At 39.4% G+C, this 27,257-nt stretch overlaps 1 protein-coding gene across 2 annotated transcripts in view; it reads left to right on the top strand.

Annotated features, from left to right (window-relative positions):
- The window catches only part of CCDC175 (coiled-coil domain containing 175), a 75,271-nt gene that overhangs the window by 20,013 nt on the left and 28,001 nt on the right, over positions 1-27,257 (top strand). For both annotated transcript variants that reach the window (XM_053889469.1, XM_053889468.1), the window contains 8 exons: positions 775-884; positions 4,676-4,757; positions 8,562-8,698; positions 11,371-11,481; positions 14,457-14,528; positions 15,550-15,685; positions 16,288-16,419; positions 23,187-23,325. In XM_053889469.1, coding sequence (XP_053745444.1) covers positions 775-884; positions 4,676-4,757; positions 8,562-8,698; positions 11,371-11,481; positions 14,457-14,528; positions 15,550-15,685; positions 16,288-16,419; positions 23,187-23,325 — 919 coding nt within the window. The remainder of the gene's footprint in view (positions 1-774; positions 885-4,675; positions 4,758-8,561; positions 8,699-11,370; positions 11,482-14,456; positions 14,529-15,549; positions 15,686-16,287; positions 16,420-23,186; positions 23,326-27,257) is intronic.

The raw sequence follows: 27,257 nt of genomic DNA, 5'->3' as shown, positions 1-27,257 counted from the left end.
TAGTAGGAATGAGAGCACCTGTGTTCCCCACCGGTGTTTCTCTGACTCCACATTGATGTACAGGGTTAGATGCCATTAATCTGCCTGTGGTGACTCCATGCCAGGGAGCAGTGGAATTTGATGAACTTTCTCTCCCTTCCATTTCTCCCTCACAGCTGAAGTGCAGACCCAAGGCTCTAATTTGTTTGCCTCCCCCTTTCTTTATTCCAAAACTGCATTGTTAACACATGTGCCACTTGGAGTTTTCTCTATTCATACTTCATTCTTTTAAATGATGTTAATATTTTACCACAGCACCAGCTGTTACATTTCCAAAATACTGATTAATATTAAGAAAACTTCTCTTAACCTGAGCATATTTGTCAGTTAAGGTAATTTGTTTTTACTTTTTTTTTTTTTTTAAATAATACTCATTCTAATGCCCTGGAATATTTTGAAAATGATTATGAAAATACAGATTTGTTAAGACTTATTTTAAAAGGTAGCCAAAATGAATTCATGTCTTAAAAGTTGTTTTTATAGTTTTCATATTCTTGTTGCTATATTTGGTTGCTCTCTCTCCAAAACTGTAGGGTTTTTTATGATGATTTCAGAATTATTTCTGTCCAAGTTTGTTCTGTGAATAAATAATTTTAATGATTGCTTTTTATCTTAGCTAAAGGTACCCCCAATGTAAAAGTTGAATAAGTGATACATGAATATTTAATGAATTGAACACTTCCATGAATCATTTGGTGACAATTGAATACCATAATTTTATTGAATTATCAATAGGTTCTTAGTGATCACAATTTAGAGATAGCACAACTACAAGAATCAATAAGGCATTGGGAACAAGAGGTTGAAGAAATGAAGAAATCCTGTAAGATCCTGGAGGATAAAATGTAAGTTCAATGCTTTATTTTTACTAAAACATTTCTAGATGTTATATTTTTTCATTAAAAAAATTTTTTTAATATTAGATTGAGAACTATATTCTCTTAATTTACTAAAATTTGCAATTGTCAGCTTTATAAAACCACCTCTTCGTTTGGAAATTAACCAGTCTTCCACATGATCAAGAGAAAAAATTGAGGAGGATACAATCCTGTATGAATTGTCCTCACTTTAGTTCCTGATTCCCTACAAACAAATATGCACCCAGGGGAAGGCATTAGTGGAACCTCCTGTAGGTTCACCTACCCTTGCTATGATAGTTGTGGTTCTTAGTCAAGGGGGACTTACAGAACTTATTGAAAAAAATACAAGGATATTTCAGGGCAAAACCCATGGGACTAGAACCATAAACTTAAGGAAATCTGTCCATCCCAAGGAACAGTCTCTGCTTCCTTTTGGGAACCATGTTTCATTCTCTACATACTATGTTCTCTCCTTGGGGGGCCCATGGCTAAACATGGCCATTCCAAACCCTCAAAGGTTACCTGTCACAGGTCCATCTATCTTTAGAGATTGGCCCACAGACTTCTCCCAGGAGAATTCCCAGATTTTTCCCATCAGAAGGTGTTTGGCTCAGCTCTGACCAGGAAGAGTGGGGTCTTGTAGTACAAATATGGCTTCCAGGCCTTCCCCTAGATTCTGCTGGCAGTTTAAAAGACAAATTTTGGACTTAGTAGGTTCCCCAAAAGGCAAGTAACTTCCCATGTGTAATCTCATTATAATATAGCTTATTACTATGTAGGATTAAATGTTTTGTGATTTATATGTTTTCTAAAACAGCGGTTGCCAACAGTATAGTGCTATTCTACCATCATCAGGCCATAAAATAGGCAATAATCTTTGCACTCAGTACCAGATTTAAAAATATAAAATCTTGGGGTGCCTGGCTGGTTCAGTCAGTGGAGCCTGTGACTCTTGATCTTGGGGTTGTGAGTTTGAGTCCATGTTGGGCAAAGAGTTTACTTAAAAGTAAATAATTTTTTAAAAAGAAGTATAAAAGCTTGAGTCATACTACAACTAAAACTCAGAATAAAAAAATCTTTTTCTTTGAAAGTGATTCAATAGTTTTAGTTCATGCATATTTTGAAGAAAAACTAGGCAAATAATCATAGAGGAAGATACAGATCAGGTCTTCAGTTATTTCTAGGAGTTATGATTTAAAAACTTGCTATACTGATGAAGTTTTATTGATAAGTAGTCTTCATGTTAGCTAATTTGTTTTAAATATACATTCAAGAATGAAATGGGGATTCATTGATCTTCTACTTTTTTTTTTTTAACTTTTTTTTTTTTTAACGTTTATTTATTTTTGAGACAGAGAGAGACAGAGCATGAACGGGGGAGGGGCAGAGAGAGAGGGAGACACAGAATCGGAAACAGGCTCCAGGCTCTGAGCCATCAGCCCAGAGCCCGACACGGGGCTCGAACTCACGGACCACGAGATCGTGACCTGAGCTGAAGTCGGCCGCTTAACCGACTGAGCCACCCAGGCGCCCCTGATCTTCTACTTTTAATGGCTTATCATTTTTTTTTTATCCCAGCTTTTCAAGAGTTTTCATTCATATGGAATCTCTGTGAGGAAAAGTGCATTTGGTTAATTTGGTGATTGAAGATTTCAGTTACCCCCTTTGTTACTAATAAAACTATACCTTTTTTCTTTACTACCAAGCAAATTAAAAGAAAATTCTTACGTTCTTTCTGTTTTCTTCTTTAGTTCATTTACTCAATTTATGGAAGTGAGAAAAGGCACCTAAATCTTGGTTGGTGGATTTGAAGAGTCAAACAGAGTTGTTTTATAATAGTCCATAAGATTCTTTAAGAATAAATTATACAATAAACTAAAATAATTTGCACAAACTCATCTTCCTATTAATAAACTTTATTTTTCCCCCATAAAGTCTTTAATTTCCAAGCTTGTTACATGTTTTGAGGTCCAAATATTGAGGAAAAACAAATCACTCAAACATGAGTTAAAATTCTGTGTGTGGACAGTTAAGAGAACATAAATGCTCCACAAGTCCACAGGAAGCATTGATTAGTTTAAACCTTATTCATTATTATTATTGATGTCCAGCATGATGTGTTTGCATAATAAAGGCAAATCCTGTGCTTACATTTCTAACCGAGTATGGTCTTTCTTCACCATTCGGCTAGTTTTCAGCACACAGGAAGTTGGAAACTAAATGTTGTATATAAATGGTATCCAATTTGTGACCCTGAGTATACACTTAACATTGCAGTGAAGGCTATGAAAATTATAGATGCTTTTTTAGAAGGGTTGAAATGACTTCAAGATTTTCCTGATTACCAATGACCTGTACTGCCAAACGTTAATGATTGAGCCTATTCCTTAAAGTTCTTGAATTCTTAATGGAATTTGACACATTTCCACCTTCTTGAAATACTTTCTTCCCTTGGCCTCCCAAACATCATATTTTCTTATGTCACGCACTAAACTGCCCCTTTTTAGGGCCCTTTATTTGTTCCAGTTCTTCTCTCTGGCTCTAAATTTTGGAGTTCTCAGCCCTTCTCTATTCATACTCTCCATACATGATTTGATCCAGTCTTATGGTGTTATATACCTTCTGTACCCCAATGACTCGCAGATTAAATACCCAGCACAGAGTTCTAAATGCATATTTGACCTCTCCAGCATATTTGACCTCTCCGTTTGAAGGATATCTGTTAGATATCTCAAATATAACACGTCCTAAACGGAACTCTTAATTTCCCACCTCCTTGAAACAGCTCTTCCGTCAGTCTTCCATATCGCCATTTACCTGGTTACTCTAGCCAAAAACCTAGGAATCATGCATCAATCCTGTTTTCCTCACTACCTAACCCTAACCCCACCTCCAGCCAAATCCAAAGGCAGATCCAACTATTTCTCACTACTTCCACCACTTCAACTTTAGTCTGAACCACTCTTTTCTCTTCTTGACCACTGCTGTAGCCTTCTACATAGTCTGTCTTCCTGTATTGCTGTCTTTCTCCACTAAGTAGCCACAGTCATCTTTACAAGATGTAAATCAGTTCATGTCTCTCCTCTGCTTAAATTCTCCCCTGGTTCCCTTCACAATGATATCTGAACTTCTCCTTTGTCCTTGAGACCCTACGTGATCTAGTCTCTGTCTGCCTCTCCAACTTTCTCATAATTGTCTCTTCACCAAATACCCAAAACTTGTTCTTGCCTCAAGATATTATCACTGACTGTTCCTTCTACACGAAAAGCTCTTTCTTCAGATCTTCACCTATCTGGCTCCTTTTCATCATTCAGGTCTTTCACAGATCATCTCAAGAAGCCTTCCATTACCACCCATCTACAATAATACCCTCACTCTCAGGATTTCTCTGTCCTTCACCCTACTTTGTGTTCTTTAAAGCACTTAACACTATCTGAAATAATAATAATAATTGTTATTATTGTTATTTTGATAACTTGCTTATATTCTACTTCACTAGAGTGTAATTTCCATGAGGGCAGGGACTTCACCTGTGCTGTATCTCTAGTACCTATAATACCTGCAGAGGACAAGTGTTTAATAATTACTTCTTAATAAATAAAGGAAGTATTAATTCATCAAACGAGTAAAAAATTTTTTTGCTTAGTTTCGTGAATATACCCATAAATATGTTGTATAGGAAGATGGGGACTGGAAGTTTCTGGAGTCATAAATAAATGTGGCTTTACTGGAAAACATGCCCTTATATGAATCTGTTTGGCTTCCTTTGATCATAGGCATTTTTTTATGAATAACAAGGAAAAACTGGAAGATTCATCTAGTGTTGAAAAAGATGAAATTTTGCAGAAGATAAAGCAGGTAGGAAGATGGAAATTACGCCTTTTAGATTATTATTAGTTTTTATTTTTAGTTAATATTTTAAATATATTTGAGAAATGTGAAATTTTCCAAAAGTAGATTTTTTCATGATATAATAATGATAATATAATAATATATATTATAATATATATTATGTATTATATATATAATATAATATAATAATCATGATCGTTTGCAGTAATTGATTTAAAGATTTTTATTCCCTCCCCAAATATTTTAAATATATGAAAGAGCAAATGTTGTCTATGTGAAAGTGAATCTTTGTTTGGTAACTTTTCATGTGGTTATGGTTATAATACATTAGAAATATCCAGATCAATGGGTATTTTTCATCCGAATTATTTAGAAAAAAATGAGACCCTCTTGCTGTTGTGTGGTACCTGTAAAGTCTAGCAACCCATACTGTGCTTAGTAAGTAGTGAAATATTTGAGTCAGATTAGCATCCAGGAGAATTCTCTAGACATTTTAAATTTTGGTTAAAAGAAATATCATAAGTACTTAATTACAGGTATAAACCAAAATTTATCCACAAGGTATTCAGTAAAGCATTCCTTATAATAATTGAAAAATTAGGGGGAAGATACAATTAAAGTCCAACAAAAGAGCCTTGATTAAGTAATAGCTCATAATATATTATTGCGTGACAAATAGAATATAAAACAGTACACGGTGGGTCTCTTCCATAAGAATGATTTGAACTGATTACATTCTTTCCATTTGGTTATGAGCTAATGGCCTTAGGGACAGCTTCCCTCCAGGTTAGACCTACTCTGATTCTTTAGTTGTGAAGATTCTGAAAGACAGAAACTAGACAAGGTTGGTAGGTTGGCTGGGTGGTCAGTTGGTTGGTTTTTAAAGTTGTCTTTCATTCTCTGGGCAAAGGATTCCTTTTTCCTTTCCGTTTATTTCCTGAAGCTGCCAGGCAGGCTTCAGATGATAGCTCTGTAGTTTGCAGGCCCCCAACTGTCTGGAAAATCCAGGACCCCTACACTGGCATGGCTTACTTGCTCAAAGGGCAAATGCAAAGGGGTTTCGCTTTAATCCGTAGCCGTCAGCCAAATTCCATGAGTTCAAGTCAGTGACTGCTTCAAAGGGATCAGGGCTCTGACCCATTTACTATTTCCACTGGACTCTCGGTGGCAGCCAATCTTAATTCTCATGAGGTGTAGGAGACAAGTTCAGTGATGAAATTCTATTGTAACTTTATTTTAATTTTTTTATTATAAGATATTACACACAGAACAGTACACACGCTATAAATGTACAATCCTTATGTACATACATATCTTTTGATGGGTATAATTTATTAGTTGCAATGAAGTACAGTTTATCAATCTTTTCCTTTTTGGTTTTTATGTCCTTTGTCATGAAGATACTATTTCATGATCTTCTAGAAGATTTATTGTTTGCCCTTTTGCATTTAGGACTACAAGCCATCTGGAATCTGTGTGTGTGTGTGTGTGTGTGGGTGTGTGTGTGTGCGCATGCTGTGAGATGGTGGTCAAGGTTCATATTTTTCCATAAGATTATCTAGCACCATTTAATGAAAAGAACATCTTTTCCTGCACTATACTGTAATGGTAAGTTTGTCATAAATCAACGGCAGATCATAAATACATTGTAAATATGTGTGTAGATCTGTGGACTCTCTATTGTGTTCCTTTGGGCTTGTCTCCCCTCACATTAAAACCAGACTTTCTTAATTAGCAGCTTTTAACATAAGCCTTTATAGTTAGCAGTATAAATCCTTCCACTTTGTTCTTCAAGATTGCTTTCACTGTTCTTGGCCCTTTGAATTTCTGTCAGTCTGTCAAGTCCTGCCAAAAAAACCTGTTTGCATTTGGACTGGGGTTGCATTATATCTATAGATCAGTTTGGGGAGAATGTCACATTCTTACAATATCAAGGCTTCCAATCCATGAAAGTGGTGTACCTCATTTACTTTAGGTCTTCTTTGTTCCCTTTGACTTATTCACTTTCACTATCATATGTCCACATTTTCTTTTTATTTCTCCTGCTTTGGGATTTATTGGGCTGCTTAAATCTGTAAACTGCTGTATTTTGCAAGTTCTGCAAAATTCTTAGCCGTTATCTGCTCACATATTTCATTCCCTTTCCTCTTTGTCTGAGACTCCAATTGTATATATATGTATGCACGTGTGTGTATACAATTATTTGTGCTAATAAACACATCCTCTATATTTTTTTACCCTCTCTTTCGTGTTTTCTATCTTTTGTCTCCTCCTGTTGTATTCTGGGCAGGATGGTCTTATTTCAGCTGTTAATTTTGGTTATTGAATTTTTTAAATTGGTAATTTTCAAATCTGCATTGTCTATTTCAATTCCTTGCCATAATTTTCAAGTATGTCGAACATTTCTTTGATTATAGTAAACACAATATTTGTATAGTTCAGTACCTAATTCCACTCACTATCTGATGTTTTTATAGGTTTGTTTCTGTAGTCTTTTGCTTCTGCCAATTTTTTTTTCATGCTGTCTTATTTCCTTCTGTTCCTAGTAGAAAACTGTATACCAGACATTGTATTTGGGGGGGGGGGGGAAGTTTGTAAAAACAATTTGAAGCTTAGGATGATCATATCTTTTCCAGGAACAGACTTTAATTCACTTCCGTCAGATGGCTGGGGTATTACCAGTCCCAAACCACTTTAATGCACCCTTAGGTTCCCTGGTGATCAAAATTAGGCTGGGCCATGGCTTATTAGCTTCCAATTTACCCTTCTCCAGAGCATGAAGCTTTTTGAGACCACAGGTTAAAGTGGTAGAAGATTTATCAAACTCAATACCTGGATGAACTCTGTTGATTTTTGTCCCTCTTGTCAGGTAAGAGAACTAAAATTCCATTTCCAAGTGGTTTCTTTCCTATCAATCAATGTCCTTAGGGTAAAAGGAGTTTTCAGTGCTAGATTTACTACTCTGGATTTTTTTTTTTTTTTTGAGAGAGAGAGAGAGAGCAGGGGAGGGGAAGAGGAACAAGGAGAGAAAATCCTAAGAAAGCTTTACACCCATCACAGAGCCCAATAATGCAGGACTCGATCCCATGACTGTGGAATCATGACCCGAGCCAAAATCAAGATTCAGATGCTTAACCAACTAAGCCACCCCGGTGCCCTCTACTCTGGATTCTTGATTTCTTGTAGAATTAGTCATTATCTTGTTAGTTCTTCAACACTTCTAAGATATTTTTTCATCCAGCTATTCTAGTAATACTCAGCCAAAAGGTTATTGTGAACTACTCAGCCCATCACTCCTACTAAACATAACTTTCTTACCTCTTTTGAAGCAATTCAATAGAGACATTTTAAACACAAACTTCTTGAATAGAAAGTTCCCTAATAAACGTTAGTTTTGTCCTTGAATAGAAATATTTAACAAGAAGCAGACCTAGTATCTCATCAAAGAGGTTTTGAGCAAGAGCTTCTATTGGTGTTACATTTTCTTTTCCCTAGTGTAATTTATCTTCTGGGAAAAGGACTTATGGATCCTGTTGAATGATCTCAGTTTATTAACCTCAATGCTTATTTCAATATGAATAATTTACTCTGTGGTTTTTGCATCAGTGTCTACTACCTTTCTATACTTTTGTCATAATTTATAGGAGAGGCCCCAAAATATATAACTGCATATTTGATATAGAATTAAATCACTCAACATTTATGGCATAGTTATTGTATGCTAAGTAACATACCCAGTGCTCTAGAGTTGCCACATGACTGACTCCCATCAAAGGAAATGTGTCCTCTAATTGCTTTTTTTTTTCCTAGATGGCTGAAAAACTACACAAAAATCATTTAGAGAGCAAAGATCTACGGGAGAAATTACATACTCTTACCAGACAATATAAGATTGTCTTAAGTGAGGAGGAGAAAGTTTTTATACAGAAACAGAACACTTATAATGAGTATGTTTCTATCCATGATCTGTACATGAATCAACATGTTATGGTTATGGGGTGCTTTCCTTGGCATCAAAATGGTGACTCTCTAAAAAATGAAATATGGCCCTTTGTAGCAACATGGATGGAACTGGAGAGTGTGATGCTAAGTGAAATAAGCCATACAGAGAAAGACAGATACCATATGGTTTCACTCTTATGTGGATCCTGAGAAACTTAACAGAAACCCATGGGGGAGGGGAAGGAAAAAAAAAAAAGAGGTTAGAGTGGGAGAGAGCCAAAGCATAAGAGACTCTTAAAAACTGAGAACAAACAGAGGGTTGATGGGGGGTGGGAGGGAGGGGAGGGTAGGTGATGGGCATTGAAGAGGGCATCTTTTGGGATGAGCACTGGGTGTTGTATGGGAACCAATTTGACAATAAATTTCATATATTAAAAAAAAATTGTAAAAAATTTACAGTAAAAAAAAAATGGTGACTCTCTACTTAAGTTCATCCTAGTTTTAAAATATTTACCTAAAACTAAACACACTCCTCATCTGCCTGTATATGCACTGAGTAATGCTTTCCTCATATGGGTTAGATCAAATCCATAAACACCATGGGCATTATATTTTCTTCTACATCAGATTCTTGAAAAAATAATCCTGCTTTTACTCCATGAGACTGTTTAGAGAAACTGTGAGATCTACCTTCATCAGAAACTGGCTCTGCCTTCTCTTCCCTAACTCTGTGAAGGGTTTGGTCATTGACGCAATCCCCTAATGCAGAGACTGGGAAATTATTCAAGGAAATTCCTATCTTTTACTACCCGTTGGACTCCATTCAAGTACCAAGGCTTGTCAATTCCACCTCCTGGATATTTCTCAAATATATCCCATTCTTCTCTCCAACTCCATTCTTGTCACCTCTTTCAGCTTCTTTGCACTGGCTTGTCCCTCCAAAGTTCTCCCCACTTTCTGCTTTACCACCCTTAAGTTGTTCACCTTCCTTCCACCAGAATGATCCTTCTGAAACATCCCTCTGATGCCATTCCTTTTCATCAGTCACTACATTGTCATAAGTAGTCTATAAATCTCTTGTTTCCACTGAACTATGAACAGATCAGGGTATTTACTCAGTGCTACATCCCCAGGACCTTGTACATTGCTTAGCAGATACTGGGCATTCACCAATATTTTCTTAACAAATACAGAATAACATCTTGCAAGCATGAATTCTATAAGTAATGATCCATTACTACAGACAAAGCTAGATCACACAGAAGTGTAATTACAGTGTCCAAGCACACTTAGGTGAAACTGAGTTTATGGTCATTGCAGCATGTGAGCTGCAGAGAGTAGTTACAATGATTGTATCTCATTCAACTGAATAACCTACCAAGAATCTGCTTTCAGTAGTTTTTTTCAGCAAAAAATTTCCCCAGATCAGTACTGAGTTAATCAGTACTCATCTACAGGTAAAGTTTCCTTCAAGGTCACACTGCTAGAAAGAGGTAAAGCCAGTATTTAAAGCTGGTCTAACTGACCCCTTCACCTTTCATAAAATAGCATGGTAGAACTGATAATGTGCTGATGACAAATCATTGTAACACTAAAACATTTACTATTGTTATTGGTTTTTGTCTTCAGCTTGGGCTGCCATGACTAAGCACCATAGACTGGGTGGTTTAAACAACGGAAATTTATTTCTCACAGTTCCAGAGAATGGAGATCCAATATCAGGGTGCCAGCATGGTTGGGTTCTGGTGAGAAGCCCTTTTTCCTGGCTTGCACAAGGCTGCCTTCTTGCTGTGTTTTTACATGTTAGAAATAGGGAGAAAAACTTCCTGGTGTCTCTTCTTACAAGGAGCCTCTTCGTCATGACCTCATCTAATTAGGTGACCTCATCACTTCACAAAAGCCTCACCTTCCAATAGCATCACATTGGGTGTTAGGGCTTCAACACACAAATTTCAGGGACTGAACACAGTTCAGTCCATAGAAGTTTTGAAGAAGACGAGATGCTTATATAAAGCACTTTCTGTTACAGGAATGCCCCTATCAATGTCTGGAAAAAACTGAAATTGAACAAAACTGTGTACTTCCTATTATTCTCTCTGCAAATTGGAGACAAAAATATAACCACTTTTTACAAAGTGCCTCATGAGTCCCACACACTGGATTGAGCACTTTATAGCTCATTTAATCCTTATAGCTGTTGAGATAGGTATTATGATCCCTATTTTATGGATGGAGATACTGAGGCTCATCTCCAGGTGAAGTTTCCTTCAGGGTCACACTGCTAGAAAGAGGCAAAGCCAGTATTTAAAGTTGGTCTAACTGACCCCTTCACCTTTCACAAAAGAACATGGTAGAATTGATAAATATATTAAAAGAGACACCCCTGCTCAGAGGGACAGAGTGCTAGGGACAGAACTGTTCTTGTGGTTTTATGGTGACTACAGCAGTTCATGCTCTCTCCACGGCTTAGGAATTTTCATGAGTTTAGATTTCACCACCACTAGCAAAAAGACTTTGTTTCTATTTTCCTAATTTGTTCAGTAAATAGTTGATGAACCAAACTTGGCAGCCTACATTCTACATTCTTATTTGTGATTGCAATGTCCCCTCATGCTGAGGAGTTAAAAAAGACGATTTCACCTTTCAACATGTGCTAACTCTGGTTTTTTCGTGGTAGGAATCAGAAACAAATGGCATTTATTAGTCGGAAAGAAAACTTCCTATCGCAAAGAAAAGTAGACATCAAAAATATGGAGGAAGGACTTGTCACGCTCCAGGAACTTCATCAGTATGTTTGTTGCCCTTGAAACATTTAATCATTCTTTCCTGCATTTGTTTTAATATATGGTAACCATAGATCTATCAGTTTCTGATATCCTATAGAAAAGGAGGTTTATAATTCACTGTCTTTGTTTTACAGTATAGAAGGGTCATTATCATTGAATCTACCATTGAAAGGGTAGACAGGTCCTGAGTTCTGGACAAGCTGCTGGACATGAGAAATGGACCCATCAGGAGTCTAGGAACAAGAATGTGCCTGAACATTATCACAACACTGACCCCCTCTGGTGTTCATTTCTGCCATTCTAAATCACTTTAATTTTTAATTTTAATTTTTCTGATTAAAATAAGTAATGCCTGATGTGATTTTAAAATTCAAATGTAGAAATGTGGCTTAGAAGCATAAAAGTGACCCTAGTCTCTGTCTCCCCACACTGTTAACAGTTTGCTATGCATGCTTTCTATAATAGGAGTGTGTACATACACCCAAAAATAGGATTGTACTTTTCTAGAACTGTAGAATTGTATCTGGGTAACTTACACAATATTATATTTCAACTATATCTCCATAAAAAGCTGGAAAAATATATCGGGGAAAATGATAAAACAAGTGTGATAAAAGGTAACATTTGGAGAAATTGGTGAAAGGTATATGGGAATTCTTTGTATTAATTTTTACACTTATCTGTTGATTTTAAAACTATTTCAGAAGGAGGCAAAAGTCATATATATATGGGACCTCATTCTTCAGTCTTTCTTTAGCTGCTTAATATTCCTTTCACTGAATATGCTATGTTTTATTTAACCAGCACCCTACTGATGCTTTGGCTTTTGTGTTTTCTCTACTATAAGCATTTTTCAACGTTTTTTTTTGTTTTTTGTTTTTTTTTATTTTTGGGACAGAGAGAGACAGAGCATGAACGGGGGAGGGGCAGAGAGAGAGGGAGACACAGAATGGGAAACAGGCTCCAGGCTCCGAGCCATCAGCCCAGAGCCTGACGCGGGGTTCGAACTCACGGACCGCGAGATCGTGACCTGGCTGAAGTCGGACGCTTAACCGACTGCGCCACCCAGGCGCCCCTATAAGCGTTTTTCAAATTAACCTCCTTTAACGTATATCCACGTATACAGCTATTTCTTTATAATAAGGTCCTAAAAGTTGAATTACGAGATTATAGGGGGGGTGCATATTTTTTATTTTTACAATTTGAATATATTTTATGACTTGAGTGTAGGGCAGTGGAGAAACTAACTTACAGAACTAAGACAAGTGGAGATGAAATTTGACTCCTGTCAACAGAAATCTAGAACACAGCAGGATGTGCAGGTTGCTTGTCCTTACACTGTTGAACAACATATTTAAACATCTGTTTCTCATGTTGGTTTCAGAAAGGAAACTATGAGCCCTTCCCTGTGAAAGAGTGGGAAAATAGAATCGGGTTGAGTTAGGGGTTTTGTTTTCCACACGAATAACGCAGATTCTATAATCAAGTATTGTGCCATCGTGGTTCCCATCACCAGGAAGCTCAGAGCCAAATTTGTGACCCAATACTGGTTTTCATTTAGTACTTTTAATGTTGTTATTTCACTCTAGTTCAACTACTTTGTGGATTAAACTAAATACATAAATAAATAATATCAATGAGATCGGGGCACATTGTGAAGAACCTTAGAGTTCCAGGGAAGGGTGAAGTGGAAAAGAAAAAGAAAAAAAGGAAAAAAATAGTTACAAACAGAGAGGGAGGGAGGCAAACCCACAAGAGACTCTTAAATACAGAGAACAAACTAAGGGCGGATGGGGAGGTGGAGAGGGAGGGGAAAATGGGTGATGGGCATTGAGGAGGGCACTTGTTGGGATGAGCACTGGATGTTGTATGTAAGTAAGCCAATTTGACGATAAATCAAATTCGTAAAAAAAAAAAAAGAAAACCCACACTGTGATTTTAGATGGAGGAAAAAAAAAAACACGAATACATTTGTGTTGCTAGTTTAACAGCATTATGTGTTCTGTTTTAGCTATGAATATTTCTATTTTTCTTTTAATTTTTTTAACGTTTTTATTTTTGAGAGACAGAGACAGAACACAAGTCGGGGAGGGGCAGAGAGAGAGGGAGACACAGAATCTGAAGCAGGCTCCAGGCTCCGAGCTATCAGCACAGAGCCTGACACAGGATTCGAACTCACAAACCATGAGATCATGAGCTGAGCTGAAGTCGGACACTTAACCAACTGAGTCACCCAGACACCCCTGAATATTTCTATTTTTCAAAAGAAACAAAGTCATATTTCACTTTCATTTCTGCATATGAAGCACTTCATAGAGAAAGAGGGAATAAAAATAATAAAGGCTTCTAATACCTATGCTAGACTCTTCATATTTCCACCCATCCTAGATTCACAAGAAACCCTTCCATCCTTAATTACTACTTACCCCTAGTACAAAACTCTTTATTGGCTTTCTGAATTATACATTGCATCAAACCAGGATTCCTCAATCAGGAATTCAAAGTTCCTCACCAATTTATTGACCTTCACCCCTCCTGTGTCACTGTGTTGCTTCCCTTCGTGTCCTCTGTCTGTGGCAAGTCTATGTTGGTCAGAACTCTTGACTTGTTGTACCTTTTCCACGTCTTTGCGAATGATGACGTCCTTCCCATGGTGAAATTGCACCTTCATTCTGGCAATCTGTGTTCTTCCCTCTGTCAAACATTAACCTCCGATGTCCCTTCCTCAGCTGCCTCCCCAGAATCTATTCTTCCTTTCCCTTAGGTCTACCACAATTCTGCAAAATCAGTTTGTACTTGCACAAAACCATAATTGTCCTTCTACGAGTCTACACTACCTTTCGTTGTTACACGAGGTTTGGTTTATCTCCCAACTAGATGGTAGTCTTACTGTACATAAGAATTATACATAAAGTCTTTTGTGTAGCCTACTAGCTTCCACAAATGCAAAACCCAGTGTATGTCTTCCTGTTTTTAGAGCAACAAAGGAAGTATATCGGAGACAAATAAAAATCCTGAATGACAACCGGGAAAGAGAAAGTCAGAGACGGTAAAAAAAATTTTTTTTCTTTTCATTTGTGTTATGAGTAAGTCTATGTTATCTTAATGCGCAGTGCCTCAAAGTAGGGAGGAAATCAGAGTGCTTGCTGCTTGCTAGAGTCCGAGGAAATTATTCTCCTAAATTAAATTGTGTGAGTTCTCTCAGTTCGTTAGTTTGATTTGGGGGCTTGAGCAGAACCAGAGTTTTCCATTTCAATCGAGTGAGCTCCCCGAGGAAGGAAATTGTCAAGATTGGTGTAGTGCCTCTTGCACACCAGGCTTCTCTGTATGGACCAGTAGGGGAGGTTATATGCAGTGACAGAGAAGGGTGGCTAAACATACAGGCTCTGAAGACAGGCCACTTTGGTTGCTCTGTCGCTGACTAGCTCTGTGACTGAGGCTACGTTACTTAATAATCTCTCTTTGCTCCCATCCCTAGTAAGTGGCCAATGATAGTAACACCTGCCCTGCGAAGTCACCGTGAATGGCCAGTGAGACGATCTATATATTCAGAGGACCTCCTGGCACCTAGGAAGTATTTGCAAAAACTTAGGTGTATTATATTGTTGTTGTCCTGGTTATTAATCTCATTTTTAAGACTCCACATGCACCTCTTTCCTGTTCTCCAGTGCAGCTTTTTAATATTGTGGTGGAGAGAAAAATTTGAGAACCTAGAAGGTTGAAATGAGGTAGTTTTAACTGCTATTTCTGCCTGGGTCACTTCTGCCCGCCCTTGAACCTTCCCCATTGCCATCCTTCACCCAAAGGAAGTGAGCGGCCAAGTGTGGTTTGTCCGCGGTCCTAGTGGACATACCAACACAGGCTGTTGCAGCGAAGCAAGCTTGTGAAGCCGACGGCACTGAAGCAGTTATCGCTTTGTCTAATTTTTTCAGCTAATGTGTGTGGTCCGCATTGCCAGTAGCTCAAATGGTCTTATGTGATCACAGGATTTGTGTTGCTTGGAATTCCTTCATCTTTTCAGTGAACTGTTAGGCCAGTTTCATGAGAATTCTTTCTGCTCTCATTTCCAGCGTCATAACTCAGTGGAAAATTGCTTGTTCACGAAAAAAACATGCATGTTTGAAAAAGAAGCTGGAGTCTGAAGTACAAGAAATTTTAGAGGAAGTACAGACTGCTGAATCTAGATGTATCAAACTATTGCAAGAGGTAAAGGAACTCAAGGAACTTGAATATTATTGCTCCATATTAGTATGGACCCAGTATTATTATTCCATATCAGTAATTCTCCTTCAGTATTTAATTAAACCTTATCTTATGAAGAGATATTTTCCTTTCTGGTGACTTATGCTTAGAGTGAATTATTTAACTTTCTTGAGAAATTCCTATTTGCTGTGTGTGAACTGTAGGAATTTAGCAAACAAAGTCGCACTTGTCTCTAGAATATGCTTTTGAAATCTGTAACCAGAAACTCGTTTGACGTTCACTTTTAGGGAAGCTCTCTGTTAAAAAAGAAACCGAACATCATTACTCAGCGCTGGTATTGACCCTCCGCCCTTCCTCCATCCCCCATCAGTCCCATCATCCATTTCCTCATGTAGGTTATAGATATTGTTTGGTGAATAAATTAACCTCTGGAGGGAAAAATAAATAAATAAATTCCCTCTCAAGTAGTTGCTGTGAAAATATATAACCTGAAATCAGAGCCAAGTATCATGCAAAGAGATATTAATTCTTGGCTGTTTTGAAAATGTAAGGCTGACTGCTACAGGGCAAATGACAGATCTTCAATTTGTTTGCTTTCTGATTAGACCAATTTTAGACAAAAAGAGATCACTGAGTTTTTGGCAGAGACTGAAAAACTTACATTAGAATTAAAACAAGTGGAGGAAGAATTTATTGTCAAAGAAAAAAAGTTAGTTCAAGAGTTGAGCAAGTATGAGGTAAGTTTTATTTTGCATCTAAAAACAATTTGAAATTGCCATGTGGGGGGAGGGGTATATTTCATGCTACTCTTTTTTTTACAATTTTTGTGAATGTTTTTATTTTTGAGAGACAGAGACAGAGCACGAGTGGGGGAGGGCAGAGAAAGAGGGAGACACAGAATCCGAAGCAGGCTCCAGGCTCTGAGTTGTCAGCACGGAGCCCGATGCAGGGATCAAACTCATAAGCCGTGAGATCGTGACCTGAGCTGAAGTTGGACGCTTAACCCACTGAGCCACCCAGGTGCCCCTATTTCATGCCACTCTAAGCGGTTAAATGTAAAACCTCCAGTGTGAGCAAGCCTAGTTTCATTATGACTTTTTTTTCCTGAAAAAAGAGCAACATAAAATATTTTTTCAGTTAAAAAAAAGAAAATTAGACACTCCAAGTTACGCACAAGTGCCGGCAAAGTCCCCGGGGACAAGGGGAGCGGTGCAGGAAGGCAGGCAGAGCTGGCGCGAGAGTAGCTGGGGAAAGCAGCCAAGGGCAAGGGAGGCCAGTGAGGCCAAGCTTGGAAATCCTCATCAGGGAGGGCATCCTGCTGAGTTGGGAGCTGCCAGGAGCCACCTGGGATGGAATGGAGCAAGGATGCTGGGGGAGGTGGAGCGAAAAGGCACTGAAAGTACCCAAGGGGCCTGGAGGTGGCAGGTCTCTGGAAACACAACAGAAAACACACCTTTTCAAGGTGCTGGTGTTACCTGGAAAGGTAAGGAGGTGCTTCCTAGAGACCTACGTTGGTATTGGAATGAGGAGAAAAGGGATGGTGGCAGAAGCCTTCCTGAACTTGATTCGTTTTGAAGAGGAACAGAGGCCCCGGCTGTATCAAAGAGGGGCTTTATTTGTTTTGTTTTGTTTTTTTGTTTTTTGTTTTTACTATTTGTTTTTTTATTTATTTGTTTTTAATATGAAATTTATTGTCAAATTGGTTTCCATAAAACACCCAGTGCTCATTCCAACAGGTGCCCTCCTCAATGCCCAGCACCCACTTTCCCCTCCCTCCCACCCCCCATCAACCCTCCGTTTATTCTGTTTTTAAGAGTCTTTTATGGTTTGCCTCCTTCCCTCTCTGTAACTTTTTTTTTCCCCATTCCCCTCCCCCATGATCTTCTGTTAAGTTTCTCAGGATCCGCATAAGAGTGAAAACATATGGTTTCTGTCTTTCTCTGTATGACTTACTTCACTTAGCATCACACTCTCCAGTTCCATCCACGTCGCTACAAAAGGCCATATTTCATTCTTTCTCATTGCCAAGTAGTATTCCATTGTGTATATAAACCACAACTTCTTTATCCGTTCATCAATTGATGGGCATTTGGGCTCTTTCCATAATTTTTGAAGACAATAGTCCCTTGCTGTAGCAGGGAAGCAGAGAGTCCTTACATGTCAAAGTTCAGATCTTGCCCTGGGCCAACCCCATGCTTCCCCACACAACCCCCACCACATCCTACAGAAAGCCATCCACAGATTATTGGTCCAAGAAAAACCAGTTCTTTCTAATATGAATAACAAAAAAGGAGCAGCTATGTCCTCCACACAAAAATACCATGAGAAAAACAAGGGGACACCTGGGTGGCTCAGTGGATTGAGTGATTGACTCTTGATTTCAGCTCAGGTCATGATCACCTGGTGGTGGGATCGAGCCCTGAGTCAGGCTCTGTGCTGTTAGCGTGAAGTCTGCCTGGGATTCTCTCTCTCTCTCCCCCCACCCCCACCAAGCCTCTCCCCCACTCCCTCTATCTCTCTAAAAAAAATAAAGTGAAAAAATGTATTCATTAAAATAATAATAATAATACTTTTTAAAAAATCTATTAAAAAAATAAGTGAAAGGGGGAACAAAACTGTCCAACAACTGAAGAACACTCAGGAAGATGGTGTTGGAACAGATGAAAACTGCGATCAAGCATCCCTCTGTAAATTAAAAAATATATAGTTTCGTACAGGTGCCAAGGAAGATCAGCAATATAGAAATCTAGGAACTCAGGGAAGAGGTGTCAGAAGGGGATGGACCAGAAATAGGAAGAAGTGAAATGGAAATTGGCACAGCTCAGGGAACAAACAAGGGAAAGAAAACATTCCCAAATTCAGACAAAATGAGAAGAAACAGAAGGGAGAAGAGTCAGGGTGGGAAACCTTTCTCTGCTGGATGCCATCTGTCTGGGTGCCTAGTATTCTTCTAGATGCTGAAAAACAAAAAAGAAACAGACAAAAAACCCCTCTGCCCTTATGGTGCTTACATCCTAGTGGAGGGAGATTAAAAATAAACAACATAAACAAGTGGAACCTTGAGTATATTCAAAAGTGAGAAATGCTATGGAGAAAAATAGAGCAGGGACTGGGGATAGGGCAAGCGTACGTGATGTGGTCTGTGTGCCCTGTTAAAGAGCATTGTTGGACAAGGAAGGATAGAATCCTGAAGGGCAGAAGGTTGCTGCAAACAGGAAGGGAGGAGGCAGGGCTGTCCTATCTGAGGAACAGCAAGGAGGCAGTGTGGCTGGAATGGACAGGAGGGAGAGGGATCCATTTTCTGGAAGGAAATGCTGAGACAGAACGAGGAGTGTAAAGTTTATTAGGGAGTAATACCTATGAAAGGACTGGGCAGGGGAAGCCATCAGGCTATTATGTAACCCGCAAACTATCTCTGGGGAGCTCCTGAGCAAGGACTGTCCATTAGCAGATCCCTGCCTTGGGCAGAAATGGCTACACCCTTGTACCACCTCCTTGCTCAGTCAGTTGGTTGGGGGCCCCCGTGAAGAGCATGATCTTCAGTAGGTAACTGAGAAGTCTCTAAAGGAGCCGGCCGCTGGAGGCTGGCAGCTGACCATACTCCTTGCCACAAGACAGTGAGTGAGTCCTTCCATGAGGAATGATTCAAGAGGGGCCTCCCCAGGTCTGCCTCCTTATAGGCCATTGTGAGTACTTTGTCTTTCCTCTGCCTGGGCTGGGAAGGTAAGTTTCCTGATAAGAGGGTTCTGAGTGAAGGGCTGAATAGTCTGATTTTCATGTAAATAGGATCATTCTAGCTGCTATGTTGAGTAGAATTTAGGAGAGCAATGGTGGGTGCAGGAAGACCAATTAGGAAGCTAGAGCAGTATTGCAAGTGGTTCAAGTAACTTGATCCAGAGTGGTAGCTGAGGGGGTGGTTGGAAGTAGGTAGTCAGCATTTCAGGTATTTCTTGAGAGAGCTGACAGAGTTTACTCTCATACATGATGGTAGACCAATGGAGGCAATCCCCTTAAAATCAGGAATAGGATAAGGATGCTATGTAATATTGCACTTGAGCTTACACAGTGCAATTAGGCAAGGTAAGTTGACGGTCTTCCAGTGTCCACCCCACTTGCCAGGCTGTGCGCCCCCTGCAGGGCTGTGTCCACCTGTCTAATTCACAGAAAGGCACAGAGAGCAGCCTGTGTGCCCTTCCTATAAAGCAACAACCCTTCTTCCCCTTGATAGTCCTCATCAATAACCTGGAGCAAATTAGAATCCCATTTCTGCAATTGGTTCAGTAGCATGAAGAGCCCAAAATGGAGAAGAAGCATTTTCCGATTTTGGTTTACGGAACCATTATTATACCCCTGGTACAATCGTTCTTCTCACCAGTGTTGTACAATGTCTAAATGAACAGAGCCCAAACTCACAGGGAGGGAAAACAAAATCATAAGATTTAATAGTAAGATGTCCACTACCACTTGGGCCCCTGACCCATATATTTTGTCTAAGGAAAACAGTCCTGGATGTTAGTCACTGGTTCAGAATATAAATTTCCAAATCTCTAGAGGCATTTTCTCCCAGGCAGTACTGTGACTAAGTCCTTTATAGACTTGGCTCCAATACCTGGGGGCCTCGGCTACAATTCTGCTGGAGCTTGCCACAGGCTTCTACATCATTCTGACCTAGTGCTGACACCTTGACCATGAATTGGATCTGCTGGGTCCTACAGCCCTATATCTGGCAGAGTTCAGTCAGAGAAGCAGAGCCACCAGAAATGAGGTTTCTTAAAGGATTTGACCTTCTGGAATCGTGGTGGCTGGTTACACAGTCTAGAGAGTCTGTCTGCTTTCCATCTGGAGCTGGGGCCTGAAGGCTGTAGGACAGGCAGTTGGGAAGGAAAGATGGACAGGAAGTTATAGGATGAGCTGGAACTCATCCTGATGAACAGGGGTGGGACCTGCATCAGTCTCTCTCTTTTCCAAGGCTCCAATTCCAAGGGGTTGCAGCAAAAGCCTGAGCCCATTATCACTGAGCTAAGTGTGCATGTGGCTCCAGAATCAGGGAAGCTTGAAGGAGCTGAAGAAGCAGTGGGCCTGCCTGAGCCGGTAGACAAACACCAACTTGTCTGAGATGCCGCGGCATCTGGTACCCAAACCCTCCCTCAAAGCATGAAACAACAGCATGGTTCCTTGTCAGGGAAATTCTGGCAGCTTAAGTCAATGTAGGCAATGGGAACAAATTAATTCATTCACATACTTCCTTATACCCTCAAGCTATTCTCTTAGAGAACATGGTATAGATAATACAGAGTTGAATTTCTTTTTTTTTTTATTATTTTAATGTTTATTTATTATTATTGAGAGACAGAGAGACACAGAGCATGAGCAGGGGATGGGTAGAGAGAGGGGGAGAACAGAATCTGAAGTAGGCTCCAGGCTCTGAGCTGTCAGCACAGAGCCTGACGCAGGGCTCGAACTCACAAACTGCGAGATCATGACCTGAGCGAGATCATGACGGTTGCCTAACCAACTGAGCCACCCAGGCACCCCTACACAGTTGAATTTCTTAACATGCAGTGTGGAGAAAATTACTCCTGATGCCTCATTGTAATGTGTTTAAATTATGGTGTTTTTACATGTGTTTTGATCTTTCTATATTTATCCCTAAGGATTCTCATTGCAATTTGGGAGGGAACATACCAGGCTGGTGTATCGCTCTATTAACTAGGGTGCAGACAGGCTGCTTTATCAGAGATGCCAAAATACGGTGAACACAGGCAGGATATATGTAGTAAAGGGTTACCAACCCTCTCTTCTTTATTGGGAAATTGACCTTGGCTTAACCTTCTGGGTCATTCCCCTAGACCCTGGCAAAGGTAGACAACTAAAGTTGTATCGTCAGGCAACATTGTTTGTAAACAGTGACCCATGACTGGTGTGCCACATCTCGCCCAGGAGAATAACTGGTGGGGAAACTAGAGCATTGGGCTTCCCTGGGTTTGGTGCCTCTTTTAAGTAGGCACGTCTCTTTCAGGGACCTGGAGGGTATACCCAAGAGAAGTTGGTTCCTATTGGGACATGAGGCTTCAAAACCAAGGTGCCTATCACACCCACTCATGTGGGTATCTTCCTCTTACATCTGAGTTACCACTTTGCTGGGATTGAAGGACAGTAGCCTCTGGTCAGCTGTGGTGTGGGGTCCCTCCCACTGAAGACGCATGCCTGGCATTGCCCTGCTGGCGCCCGGGTTTTCCTTCAGATTCTGTATGTGTGCAACCTGGATTAAAGATAAAAAGCAAAAAAGTTGTTAAGAATAAGTTGGGTCAAGTGTGGCCAATTCGAATCTTAAGAGTCTAACTATCTGCTTGAGAAGACGCCCTGACGTGGTCATTACAGAAGAGAGAGGTTTATTTCTCTCCCTTTACAGGCCAAAGGGAAGGGGCCCAAGGTTGGAGGGGCAGCTCTGCCATCCTCAGCATGAGGCTAATCTCTGCTGTTTCCATTCTCAGTGGCAGTTTCCATTCTCATTCTTTTCCAGCCAGGGGACGGAGGGAAGGACCAAGGGGGCACGTACTGCTTCCTGTTGCAGGCGGAGGACCCAGAAGCGGCCCACACCGCTTCTGCTCACAAAACCATTAGTCGCACCCACTTGCAAGGAAAGCTGAGAAATCAGTCTGGCTGGCAGCCATATGCTGAGCTAGAACTGAGGAGTCCTGATATCGAGGGACAGGAGAATGCTAGTAAATATCAGCTGGCTGCCACTGCTTTATCACCATTTTAAACCCATCCTGACTTTCTAAGAGCGGTCCAGCTAACTAAAACCTGGATAATTAAGCAGGCATCTTCATGTTTTGTTTTGGGTGCTTTTTGCCCATTTATTGTAACAATATATCCACTTGTTTCTACCCCCTCCCCATTTCTTATTTAATCCACTTTTCTTAGGACTTGTGTATATTTTGTTTTGCTGCTTTTTTTTTTTGAGAGAGAGAGAGAGAGAGAGAGGAAGAAAGAGAATCCCAAGCAAGTTCTGCACTGTCAGCGCAAAGCCCAGTGTGGGGCTTGAACTCACAAACTGTGAGATCACAACCTGAGCCAAAATGAAGAGTCAGACACTTAACCGTCTGAGCCACCCAGGTGTCCCATTGCTGCCTGTTTTTTGTTTGTTTGTTTGTTTTTCCGTAAAATATGCTCAAGAGAGATTTTTCTCAAGTAGGTGTTTGGGGTACGTACATGGTAGCATTAATGGAATCATAGCAGTAGAGCTAGAAAAATGAAGGGTTCCTTGAAGAGACCATTGAATGTAATCTCCTTCATAGATTTCCAGAGACTCTCTGAATCAGCCAACAAATATGTTTCGAATATCTAGGATATGCCGGATACCTTTCTATGCACCTCACGATGAGAGGACACTAAGTAAGACAGGGCTCTTCCTCTCAAAGAACTTACATTATACTCTGGAGTGTAAATTGTGTCCGTTCTCTAAAATCATGCCTCACAATTAGCTTTATTTTCTTTAAAGCTAAGATTCGCTAGGGAAACGCAAAGTAACAGAGTAAAGGAAGATGAACTAGTCGAGCATCTTCCGCAACTTCAAGTGGCAGAAGAAGAATATATGAGCAAAGCTGGAAAACTGGAAGAGCTCATTCATTTTATTACAGGTAGGTATGAAGTCTCAGTAATTAACGTTAAGACAGGTAAGGATTTCACTGATATCCCCTACCTCAAGGTGGGTCATCATTCGTGAGCCAGTGATGAAACTCTGCAAACTTTTCCTATCACCTTTAACTCTTTCTTCTCTAGTTTTTGCCCCATCTACTAATTTCTTCTTTACACCGCAGCCCTGATGTTGCCCTTGTCAAATGTTCCCTTTTCTCTTTTAAAGACTTTAAAATTAAGAATTAGTGACAACTATATAATGTGGTTTCTGTCTCTCCTTGGTAAAAGGAGAAATAGCGCCTTTATCTGCTGCCAAGTGGAATTCTTTTTTCTGTTTCTTAACATGAATTTGAATATTCTATCTTGTTCCAGCTATGACTCTAACCATTTACCAAGTAGGTACTCCTCAGATTTGTTTTCCTCCTAACTCACCCCTAAGGTGAAGATATATAAGAAGTAGTCTTAGAAATGGAGGCTTTATAAAGTATGTATATTTTACATTTTGTTACAGGGCACAATCATGTATATTAAATATAAAAATACTCATTTTCTCCAGAAAAATAGAATGGAGTCATCTAACTCTGCACCCAAAATTTCATAAATCCAGAATCATCTCTAGAGGTGTGAGTTTTGTCTTGCATTTGGGAAGCAGAGTATCATTAACCAACAAGTCCCACAAGGTTGTTAAGCAGAAAAGCTTCCAGAATTTCTGTTTTCTAGATGGAAAAAGTACCCTGAAAATCAGAAGACCAGGATCAAAAGTTACAGAAAGGACTAGAATGGGAGCCCCAAAAAAATGTGCACTGTGATGGGAATAAACAGCTGGCAAAGATGAATATGGGGAGTGACATCAAAATAGTCTGTGTCAAAAAGATATAGTCATATAGAAATCCAATATGTTGAAATGTAAAACAAATATTTAAAAGTGAATAGTGGTGGGGGGCCCTGGATGGCTCAGTTGGTTAAATGTCTGACTCTTGATATTAGCTCAGGTCATGATCTCACGGTCATGAGATCAAGCCCCATGTGGGGCTTGGTGCTGAGTATGGAGCCCACTTGAGATTTTCTGTCTCCCTCTCCCTCTCTCCTGCTTGCGTGCGTGCACACACATGCACACCCTCTCTCAAAAGTAAAAGTGAATAGTGGTCATTGCCAAGGAAAGTGGTTTTTTAAGAATATAAGATTATAAGAATAACTACCTTGAATAATTGGTCTGGTTGCCATTCCTCAGTTGATTTTCCTATTCTTGTCAGATTCTCATTTAGTCAACTCAGGTAGATTTTCTTGGTCTTTTGCTGCTTTAAGAAGGGTCATGAAACCTATGTACTCCACCCCCAATTTTCTGTTCTCTCAACCTTCTTCCCATCCCTTCTTGCACTAAGGTGGAGGATGTAAGAAACATGAGGAGTTTGAAAATAAGCAATATATTTCCATATATTGCAAGTGCTGATTCTCTTGAGGCAAAGAAAGAAAATACTAAAGAAAGGAGAGAAAAGCGGGAAAGGCCAGAGAAAGGGAACATAAGAGCAATGCGCTCCAGAGTAGGAAAATATGCTTCACCTGCCAGCAGTGAGACTTACAGAGGATAGAAGTGGCTCAGAACACACAAAGAGCAATGTTATGACTTACAACTTTCAGTTAAATGTTATGGGTAAAGCATGCATCTATCTGTGCTCCCTAGTGAAATTTCATAAAAATGTGTGTAAAATATTTTTTTAGGGAAAAAAATTATGACTCTCAAGTACAGAGACTGGCAGAGAAGATATCTGCAGAAAATAAACATCAACAAATCTTTAGAAGGTAGAATTGGCTAGAAGAATTAACAGGAAGGGAAATGTGGCTAGCAAGTGCCTGCATAAAAAGCACACCATGAAAGCAAGGACCTGGCAAGTCTTGGGCATTGGAGGACCCTGCTACTGGGAAGCTGAAATGAGTCACAGGGTTGAAGATTGGTTGAAAATCTTGATAACAAGCGGTTAGACTTCCAGGTCAGATGCCATCTTCTGTGCAGCTGAGCGACTGACTACGCCTCCCAGTGCTGGCAGAGAAGTCAGACCAGGGGGTTCTATACTGCAGGATATCAGATATGACAGAGGGCAGAAGACAGATGCTATACAGAGACCGCCTTCCACTGCTGAACTTGATGAAGGCTGCCAGCCCATTGTGTGTGTGACTGTTCTGTAATCCCTTCCCCACTCTTGAAAAGGAGATGGTTGGATTCTTCTCTAAGGAAACTAAACAGTTCCAGAGAAAAGCCCCACATAATCTAACATTTGAGGATCCTCCAACAAAATGGCTGGTCCCTTCCTGATCACTGTACAGTGAAACCCACCCAGGAACTGAGCCTTTTAGTGCCTCATGCTTAAATAGGATTAGATAGTCAAAGATCACCAGACACTTCAGGAAAAACTCCAATGTGAAAGGCAGAAACTAAAGCAGACAGAAAAACAGAAGTTGGTGGAAACAGATGACACAATGAATATAAGAATGCTTTTAAAGATACATCATCTTAGAGAATGTCTATTCTCTATATATTATGCATAATGTATATATAGTTTATATATTAAAGAAAATATACATTCTATATGTTTTAGAGAATATGTCTTAAAGTTACATTCATAGAGAAAAAAATATATTGCATGTATGAAAAAGAACAGAGAAACAGGAAAGAGCTCCTAGAAATGAAAAATATAACCAATATTTTATTAAAAAAAATTTTTTTAATGTTTATTTATTTTTGAGAGAGAGAGAGAGCACAATCAGGGGAGGGGCAGAGAGAGAGGGAGACACAGAATCTGAAACAGGCTTCAGGCTCTGAACTGTCAGCACAGAGTCTGACTGTTGGGGCTCGATCTCGGGAGCAGTGAGATCATGACCTGAGCCGAGGTCGGACGCTTAACCGACTGAGCCATCCAGGCACCCCTGACAACGAAAATCTTAAAATTTAATAGGATTATAAGAAAAGGAAATCTCTCAAAAAAATAGAACAAAATAAGGAGTTGAGGAACAGGATAAAAGAGTAAGAAAATTAGAAGACCATTCTGAGATGTTGAATATTTAATTAATATAAGGCCAGAAAAGAAAATGGAAAGGATAAAGTTATCCAAGAAATAATACAAAAATATTTCTCAGAATTGGAGAATATGAGTTTCCTATTTGAAAAGGCCCATCAAATCCCCAGTGCAATTTCTAAAGGAAAAGACAGTAGGTCACATCATTGTGGGATTTCAGGCTAAAAAAGAATATTCCAAAGGCTTCTAAAGAGAAAAAGCAGATCTCACACAAAAGATTAGCAATCAGAATGGTTTTAGGCTTCTTAACTGTACTATTATACTATTATACTAAAAAAAGACATTGCCTTCAAAATTCTGAGAGAAAATAATATCTAACATTAGATACCCATCCAAACTATTAGTCAAATATAAATATAGAATAGAGACATGTTTAGATATATAAGATATCAAAATATCTCATTTACTCTGTCTCAGGAAGCTAGTACAGAATTTGCTCGGAATAAATTAAAAAGAAAAGGACATGAAATTCAGGAAACAGGAGGTCCAACATAAGGGGAATGCAAAGGAAAGTCCCAAGTGCTCAGAAAAGAGAAGGCGGCGGTGGGCAAGGGGGGTTGGGGGAGGCAAGAGATATGAAACTGGTAGATCACCTAAGATGTTTGACCACGTGGGAAGTAATATTTGGAAAGATTTTATAATTCTATTATAGATTTAGATATGAATTAATGTGTACATGGAAAACTAAGGAAATAAAAAATGAGGTATTTTTAGCTCCAGGAAAAACAAAAAATTATACAGGAGGGGAGGAATAATCATACTACACCATTTGTCTCATCTGTGAATGTTTACATTGTCATAATGATCTAAATAGTTAAAATTAGGGACACCCGGCTGGCTCAGTTGGTAGAGCATGTGACTCT

Source organism: Panthera pardus, unplaced genomic scaffold, assembly GCF_024362965.1.
Source record: "Panthera pardus isolate Hobbes unplaced genomic scaffold, ASM2436296v1 HiC_scaffold_24, whole genome shotgun sequence".
Lineage (NCBI taxonomy): Eukaryota > Metazoa > Chordata > Mammalia > Carnivora > Felidae > Panthera > Panthera pardus.
Note: the sequence above shows the minus strand (reverse complement) of the source record. Positions and strands in the feature narration are given on the sequence as shown.